Source organism: Chenopodium quinoa, unplaced genomic scaffold (assembly GCF_001683475.1).
Source record: "Chenopodium quinoa cultivar QQ74 unplaced genomic scaffold, ASM168347v1, whole genome shotgun sequence".
NCBI lineage: Eukaryota > Viridiplantae > Streptophyta > Magnoliopsida > Caryophyllales > Amaranthaceae > Chenopodium > Chenopodium quinoa.
Genome location: NW_018743783.1, coordinates 4,145,093 through 4,154,642, shown reverse-complemented (window position 1 = coordinate 4,154,642; position 9,550 = coordinate 4,145,093). Strand labels below are relative to the sequence as shown.

Sequence of the window (9,550 nt, the reverse complement as noted above, 5' to 3'; positions counted from 1 at the left end):
TATTCACAACCTTCTTCTTCTAGTACCAATTTGGAGGAAATTATTGAAAATCAAACCAAGTTGTTGAACACATACATGGTCGTTAGTGACAAGAAATTCAATGAGATGATGACCCATAACAAAATGCTCGAAAACCAAATTTCTCAACTTGCTAATGCTTTGAAATACCAAGCAAGCCCTTCTTCTTTACCTTCCCAAGGCCTAGATCCCAAGAAACCCGTGAGTGCTATTGTTACAAGGAGTGGTAAGGTTCTTGAGGAGAGATTTCCTAGGAGGAGTGAAGACAAGGAGGTCCCCAAGGAAGCTTTGGTTGAGAATGAGGGAGCTAGAGAATCTTTAGATGAGGTGGTGGTTGAGACACCAAGAGAGGTGAGAGTAGAGAAAGATATTGTGAAACCCAAGCTCCCTTATCCCCAAAAATTCATGAGACACAAATTGGATGAGCAATTTGGGAGATTTGTTGATATGCTCAAACAACTTCACCTTTCTCTACCTTCCACCGATGTGATCAACCAAATTCCTAACTATGCCATATTCCTCAGACATTTTGAGTGGGAAGAGGAATTGTGATGTTGTGGAGACTATCAACTTGACTGAAAATTGTAGTGCGATCATCATGAACAAAATGCCACCCAAGTTGAAAGACCCCGGAAACTTCTCCATCCCTTGTGCTATTAATAAGATGCAAATTGATAATGCCTTATATGACTTAGGAGCTAGTGTAAGCCTAATGCCATATTCGGTTTATCAAAGATTTGAAATAGGGGAACTCTTACCTTCTAACATTACCTTGCAACTAGCCGATAGGTCAATCAAGTTTCCAAAAGGTAAAGTGGTAGATGTTCCATTGAGGGTTGGGAACTTTGTGTTCCCGGTGGATTTTGTTGTTCTAGAAATGGATGAAGATGATACCATTCCTATCATTCTAGGTAGACCCTTTCTTGCTCTTGGGTGCTATGATAGATGTCAAGTGTGAAAAGATTTCCCTTAAGGTAGGAGATGAGGCCATAGAATTCGATTTGAATGAAAGCATGAAATATCCAATTTCTTCTCTTGAAAATTACATGATGATTGACTCTCTTGATCATGTTGTGTCTTCCATGCATGAGCACTTTCTCACCTCTAACGATGCTCTTGAGAATGTTTTGTTGAACAAAGATAAGCTAGGTGCACCATGTAAGGAGATGGCATTGTATGAGGAATTGCTTAATGGAAGCATGAAGGAAGAGGATGAACAATTGTGCTTGAAGATCTCAAGCCATGAAGCTTTGCAAGCGGCCGCAACAAAAGAAGGTAAAGGTGTGTGACAGGGTAAAGTCGTATCCCCTAATAAAAAATAATTCCTAAGTCCTTTAACTAAAGCAGATAGGGAAGTAGGGTCGATCTCCATAGGGAAACAAGTCTTTCTATTCCTAATTAACTAAAATAATCTAGATTATGAAGTAACCAATATTTATATTTGAATAAGAAACTAAACTACTAAGATTGAGAATAGGGAGAAAACAATATATAAAAGTATCTAGGGCATAGGTTCACCAATAAATAATACTCCAGGGTAAAGAATAGTAATCAATCATTGACATTGCATAAATAACATGATTAACAGGCTCTCGCAATTTATTAATCAACATAGATCTAACAGGCTCTCGCAATTTACTAGATCTAAGTTCTTATTGAAAATAGCCTTTAATATCAAATTAACATCTGCTCGATTCATCAATTCAATATTGCTATACTTTTACAAGCCGTAATTGTAAAGCGTTAAAACAATTCAATAAGAAATTATCATGCAATATCAAAAATCAATAATAGTCAATCATCAATGCATCAATTAACCAGATTGTAAAGGGCTTTCGCTACGTATTACAATCACAGAATTAATCTACCGGTATTAGATCTCATCTCTCGAATCTTGACTTAACCATTTATAAATTAATCTGCCTATTGAAACTAGACCTAAACATCAATTCTCATATCTCGAATCTCGAATCAATATTATCAAAATCATACATAAAAGATAGGCCTAATCTAGTCACAGAGCATTAAATCAATCAATAGGAAATTAATCTAGCATTGATAATTAACAACAATAAATTACCCCTTCATATTATTTATGGATCCCCATAAACCCTAGAAATAAAACATAAACCCTAGAAATAAAACTACTCACACATGGTAAAAACTAAACTAATCAAAGCAATAAAATAAGACATAATTAAAGGAATAAAATAAACAACTAAGATTAAGAGAAGAGGAATCGTTACCAAAATAAATCTGGAATTAAGAGTAGATTAAGAACAAAGGTTTAAGAGAAAGAAAATCTAAGAGAACAATTAAGAGAGTAAAGAAAGAGTAAAAGGAAAGAGAGAGAAAGAGAGAGTGGAAGAAGAGTGGGAGTCCCCTAAAATCGTATTACGGAGGAGTATTTATACTCCGTACAAATCCTAAGTTAAAACAAACTAAAACAACGTTAATCGTCTCCTAATCAATACACGCGCCCAACCGGGCGAGGCACCGCCCGATCGGGCGCGCCTTTTTGCTCACTTGGGCCACTATTTGGACTACGATTGGGCTCCAATTCTTCGGGCCAATCTGGGTTTCCTCTTCCGATCTTGAATACTCGGTCCAAATGTCCCGGTATCACCTATAAAGAGCCCTTGATCACCGGTTCGATGGCTCTAACCAGCCCTGGGCTATAAAATCTGGTCGTGCTCCTCCAATGTTCGTGATTGCTCCAAAATAACTCGGGAAAATACTCCAAAAGCATAAATCCTTGCAAAAGTCAACCAAATCTACGAAAAGACTAGAAAACACCAATTAGTAATAAAAGTGGCTCTAAAGAGCCAAAAACACTACTAATTATGACCAAGGGACGGGGGTAAAATACTATATAAAATAGACACATCAGTATGCCTATGGTAGAGCTCAAACCTCTACCATCACTCCTTAGGTATGAATTCTTAGGCCCAAATTCCACTTACCCCGTAATTGTTAGTGCATCCTTGAGTGAAAGCCAAGCTCAAGCGTTATGTTGTGTCTTGAGAAAGCACCAAGGTGCTTTGGGCTATACTATTGATGATCTTAAGGGTATAAGCCCCGCTTCGTGTACACACCACATAACGCTAGAGGAAGGCACCCTTCCTTCTATTGAACGACAAAGAAAGATACACCCTCAAATGGGAGAGGTGGTGAAAAAAGAGATCACCAAGCTCTTGGATGCGGGAATCATATTCCCCATCTCAAGCTCTAGGTAGGTCTCTCCCGTTCATGTCGTTCCTAAGAAGGGTGGTATGACCGTAGTCAAGAATGAGAGAGGTGAGCTCATTCCAACTAGGACGGTCACCGGTTGGAGGATGTGTATAGACTATAGACGTCTAAATACATCCACCAAAAAGGATCACTTTCCCCTTCCATTCATTGATAAAATGTTAGAGAGACTAACAAGGCACAAGTCCTATTGCTTCCTTGATGGCTATTCGGGATTTTTTTCCAAATCCCAATCCACCCCGAATATGAAGAGAAGACAACATTTACATGCCCCTATGGGACCTTTGCTTATAGGAGAATGCCCTTTGGCCTTTGTAATGCCCCCACAACTTTCCAAAGGTGCATGATGAGCATTTTTGGAGACATGTTGGAGGAAGAAATTGAGGTATTTATGGATGAATTCTTCGTAGGTGGGGTTTCATTTGAAGAGTGCCTTGTAAATCTTGAGAAATGTTTGGCACGGTGTGTGAAGGTTAATCTTGTCTTGAATTGGGAGAAGTGCCACTTCATGGCGGAGGAAGAAGTAGTGCTTGAACACAAGATCTCTCATAAAGGAATAGAGGTGGATAAGGCCAAGATCGAGGTTATTGAGAAGCTTCCACCTTCGGTGAATGTCAAGGGAGTGAGATCATTTTTGGGACATGCGGGCTTCTATAGAAGATTCATCAAGGATTTCTCACTCATTGCCAAGCCCCTTAATGATCTTCTTCAAAAAGATGTTGAGTTTGTTTTTGATGGTGAATGCTTGGAGGCATTTAATAGATTGAAGAAGGCCCTAATCTCTACCCCCATTGTTCAAGCCCCAAGATGGGACTTACCCTTTGAATTGATGTGTGATGCTAGTGATTGGGCAATTGGAGGTGTTTTGGGACAACGTGTGTACAAGAAGCTTTATCTGATTTACTAGATGCCCAAGACACTAAATGGGGACCAAAAGAATTACACAACAACGAAAAAAGAATTCTTGGCCATTGTTCACTCTTTTGAGAAATTCCAGTATTATTTGTTGGGTTCCAAGACCATTATCTTCATGGATCATGCGGCTCTCAAGTATCTCTTTGCCAAGAAAGAGTCCAAGCCAAGGTTGATTCGTTGGGTGCTTGAATTACAAACTTTTGAAATAGATATTAGGGATAAAAAGGGTGCAGAAAATGTTGTGGCGGACCATATTTCTCGCCTTGAGAGTGATTAAATTCATGATGATGGTTTACCAATTGAAGATAGAATGCTTGATGATGTATTGTATGCCATTAAGGTTAAGGAGCTCCCATGGTATGCCGACTAAGTGAGCTTTATAGCATGTGGGGAGTTTCCACCTTCTTTCTCCAAGAACCAACGGAAGAAACTCAAGAGGGAGGCAAGACATTACTTGTGGGATGATCCCATCTTGTATAAACGAGGGGTTGATGGCTTGCTTAGGTGTTGTGTTCCGAATGAAGAGGTGCCTAGTGTTATAAAGATATGCCATTCGGATCCTAGTGGTGGCCATATGGGTGTTTCCAAAAACGCCACTAAGGTTCTTCAATGTGGTTTGTGGTGGCCACATCTCTTCATGTGGCTTTGTAAAGTCATGCGACCGATGTCAAAGAGTTAAGAAAATCTCCATGAGGAATGAGATGCCTCAACAACCTATTCTTGAGTTGGAGGTGTTCGATGTATGGGGGATTGACTTCATGGGACCATTCCCATCTTCATATGGGAATTAATTCATACTTGTGGCTGTGGACTATGTTTCTAAGTGGGCTGAGGCCATTGCTTCCCCAACAAATGACCACAAAGTAGTGTTGAAGTTGTTAAAAAAAATCATCTTCCCAAGGTTTGGTGTGCCTAAGGCTGTGATAAGCGATAACGGTTCTCATTTTGTTCACAATGCCTTCCAAAAGATGTTGAGGAAACATGGAGTTCATCAACGGTTCGACCTTCCATATCATCCTCAAACGAGTGGCCAAGTCGAGGTCTCCTGTCGTCAAATAAAGCTTACTCTTGAGGAGACGGTTGCAAGGAATAGAAAGGATTGGTCGGATAAGTTAGATGATGCTCTTTGGGCCTATAGAACAGATTTCAAGACACCTATTGGCACCACTCCATATCGCCTTGTCTATGGCAAATCACGCCATCTCTCGGTGGAGATTGAACACCGTGCTTTGTGGGCAATCAAGAAGATAAACTTTGATTTCGAAAGTGCGGGGGAGAAAAGGTGGTTAAATCTTCATGAGCTAGAGGAGCTTAGACTTGATGCTTATGATTGTGCTAGTACCTACAAAGCTCGTTCCAAGGAAGCTCATGATAAGCTCATTGAGAAAAAAGAGTTTTGTGTTGGTGATAAAGTCCTCCTCTACAATTCAAGAATGAAGTGATTTCCCGGAAAGATCATGTCAAGATGGAGTGACCCTTTCTTTGTGAAAGATGTTTTTGCTAATGGTGCCGTGAAGATTTCTTCTTTGGACTCCTCATCTTCTTTCAAGGTTAATGGTCATCGGCTCAAGAGATATTTTTATGGATTGTTTGTTGGTATTATTCATAAAATGATTCTTTTCAAGCCACCTTGAGTGGGGTGGTAAACGTCGAGCTAACGACGTTAAACAAAAGCGCTTATGGGAGGCAACCCGGATTCTCACCTCCACTCTCCTTTCTTTCCTTTCTTTTATTTTTCTTTGTTGATTTTTGCTCTTACCTTTCCTTGTGTTTTTTTGTTTGTTTTGTAGGTTGCCTTCATTCATCATCTCTGGACTTAATGTGTTTGATGAGGATGGCAAAAGGAGAATTTGGAGTGCAGGGGAGAGGGTACCCCGCGGGCTTGGAGAGGCCTTGGGTGCCCTTGCTTTAAAAAGAGGGAAATTGGATTAGGAATTCTCCGCGAGCTCTAGCTCTCCGCGGGCGTGGGTGCCTTAGTGAGGGTGCGGCCTATTTTCTCGAAAATGGATCAAGAACTCTCCGCGGTTGCCCCGCGGGTGCGGAAATCCTGGAGTGGGCGCGGCGAAGTCGGGAGAGGGCGCGGCCCCATTAAAGGTAAAAAAAAATCAAAATTTTCCAGAATAGACCCGCAGTTTCCCCACGGTCTCTCCGCGGGCGCGGCAATGTCGAGAGAGGGCGCGGGCACCTGGGTTGTATAGTAACCTGACTTCCCCCCCTCTCTCTCTCCTATTTTATTTTCCAATTCACCCTTATTTTTCCCCTTTCTCTCTATTCCTCCTCTCAACCCTAACCCCCAAATCATCTTTCTCACACAAATTTACTCAAATTCACCCTAGTTTTCACTCAATTTTCCATCCCAATTTCCTTCATACTCCAATTTCATCAAGCATAATATCTTTTCTCGTGGTTTTTCGGGAATTTCGAGTCCTAGACGGGTTTTTGAGCTTACTTTGAGTCTTCAATCTTGGTATACTTCTAACCTTTGTTTTATTTTTGTTAATTTCAATTGATTATTATACATTGGTTTTGGTTTGCCTTGATTAAGCATGACTATGATGTTTTTTGTAGTTTGTATGGTGTTTTTGGAATTATTTTGAGTGATTTGTGCCTATTTTTGTGTTGGATTGTTAATGTTGTTGGTTGTTGTTGGATTTTTGGTTGTTTTGTTGCTTGTAACAGGTACTTTGTAGTTTGTGGTGGTTTTGGGTGGTATTGTGAAGGTGGTTTGATAAAATTGGTGGTAGTGTTTATTTTGGGTGATTGGGTGATTTCTTGTGTTGGTTAAGCTTGAGACTATGGATTTGTTAAGGAAAGTTAAGAGTAGCAAGAAAAGTTCAAACCAATCCCCCGACCAATCCTCCCAAGGCCAATCCTTTCGTAGCCAACCTTCAAACACCGAACCTCCTCAAAACCAAACTACTCAAGATGATACCCCACCTCCTCCTTTACCTCCTCTCAAATTTCACAATCGGTCTAAACATGTCCCTATCTATAACAAAATGAAATCCCGGAAATTTATACCTACCCGCAACTATCTTCCCGTTGTTATGGTCAAATTAGGAGTTGATGCCGATCTTGACATCTTACTCCGGAACCTTGGTTTGGATGAGTTTGTAAAGCCATCCCCGTGAACCTATTTGGAACTGTGCATTGAGTTTTTCTCCACCTTTGAGTATAATAGGTCGGGGGATACCGATTATATCATCTCTTCCCAACTATTCAACTCAAAGCATACCATGAACCTTGCCGAATAAAGCCCTTGGCTTCAACCCCGATACCGACATCTTTGAGCCGTTGGTCGCCCTTCTCAAGTCCAATTACAATGAGGTAGCATGGTGGAGAGCCATAGCTAAGAAGAAGGTGTTTAACTCTAAGGATTCACTTGCTAGTGAGATCATTCACCTAGCTCTTAGGATTCTTCATCGTGTTCTTGACTATGCCGTGTTTAATAAGCAAGATCTTGGGAAGCTTTCGAGGGAGGAGATCTTAGTTCTTTGGATGGCTACAAGGCCGGATTTGGGGCCAAGGTTGAATTTTGGGTATATTTTCATGAATTTCTGTCAAGTAATCATTAATGGGAAGAAGACGGGTGAGATACATTGTGGTGGTATGGTTACTAGATTGGTGCATTATTTCAAGCAAGAACGTTTCTTGAGGTCTTGCACTCCGATTGGAGGGAGTGAAGACATGTATTTAGATTTGAAGCAACTTAACACTTTGCGCTTCATTACTAAAACTAAGAGAGACGATGTTTATTCTTGGCTAGTGCGTAATGTGCACCATTGTTTGCTCCCAAACCCGGCTGCCACCTCAATTACTCGAGAGGATAGGATTGTTTGGAGGATTCCTATGGATAATGGGAGAGTTGAGGATGATATGGAGGAGTATGATGATGATGAGGATGTTGATGATGTTGATGGAGATGATGGAGAAGGAGAAGGAGAAGGTGGAGATGGTGAAGAAGAAAAAGAAAAAGAAGAACAAGAACAACAACCGCAGCAAAGAAGAAGAAGAAGATAACAACATTAACAACAAGACTACCAAGGAGATGCCTATCTCCGTGAGATGGAGGCTATGCGTGAGCAAATGGAGCGCATGCAATTGAGCATGCAAGGTATGTATTTCAACCATCAAACTTTTTCTTTTCAAACTAGCGCTCTATATGACGCTAGTGTGCGTATGTAACACCCCCGATTTACTAACTGAAAATAAATAAGAATTAAAGGAAAAATAAACAACCTTTAAATAAAATTGCGGAAGCATACTCCTAAATCGGAGATATTACCGCCACACTTAACAACCTCTCAAGTGTTAAGGCTTACAAAATCCAATAATTACGACCCAATAAACTAAGTGAGCTATTTATACAACTTTACAGACTTGTTATAAACAAACTAATCGAAACACGTGAGCTCCTTTAGCTACAATCACTTGATCAACCTGCTTAAACAAATTGACTGCTCACCATTAAGGACAAATTCCAAAATAGATCGTCGTAGGGCCACCATAAGAAAAAGACATGGCCGCAAACACAAATAGCACAACAAAACAAACAAACACACACGTCAACAAAAAGCTGAATAATCGCCACATATCAGAATACAGAGTATAATAGGATAATCAACATTACTAGCTCAATTAAATATTGTAGTTCAAAACTACATAACACATTGTACTCTGAAAATAACCTTTATCAACTCAACCTCGAATAACAATAATCCTTTACTCAACTCATAACCAATAGTGTGTCATGCTCTTTGTTCTATACCTAGTCTTGGACATGGGTAATTCGAATAAATAAACCAACAAGTATAAAAACTTGAATACTCCCAATAATTAGAAAACACCTTGAACCAGACCACATACGGGCCAATTCCCACTGTAGGGGACCATAGAAAAATAAATAAAGATTGTACCTCATTCTTTACTCATGATCATTATCTCATTACCAATTTCTGTCGTGTCACGGCAGTCCTAAAATCAGTCGGTGGCCTATTTTCTTTTCTCACAGTCGACTTCCTTCAATTTTTCTGAAAATAACGTATGTGTTCTACATGCGTCTTAGCCCCGGGGGATTCAAGCTCTATCAACCCAAAAACGCTCATGGCAATAAGGGTTCATCCGAGTCATTAAATCCACCCAAACCATGGAGTCGAGTTCGATTTCATCACGAACTCGCGGAGCCGCCCGTTGGTATACACCCTCAAGGGAGGCTGCGTTGCTAACGCGTCCAAACTCTTAACCATGGTACCCTTTTGACACCCAAAGCTTGACCAATAGTTGAACATAGATCTTGACTTTAGGTTGCGAACTTTTTTACATCATCGTGCCTAAATGCTATGTGTTTGTTTGGTGCTTACACTCATGT

The 9,550-nt window shown here is 40.3% G+C and overlaps 1 protein-coding gene across 1 annotated transcript; it reads left to right on the top strand.

Annotated features, from left to right (window-relative positions):
* The first annotated feature begins 625 nt into the window (after nucleotides 1-625).
* LOC110684760 lies at nucleotides 626-976 on the top strand. The gene has a single exon (XM_021861195.1). The coding sequence runs from the start codon at nucleotides 626-628 to the stop codon at nucleotides 974-976; it is 351 nt and encodes a 116-aa protein (XP_021716887.1).
* Nucleotides 977-9,550: the final 8,574 nt, after the last annotated feature.

Excerpts from the sequence above, each read along its gene's own strand:
- LOC110684760 (XM_021861195.1), top strand. The coding sequence starts at position 626 with ATGCCACCCAAGTTGAAAGACCCCGGAAACTTCTCCATCCCTTGTGCT.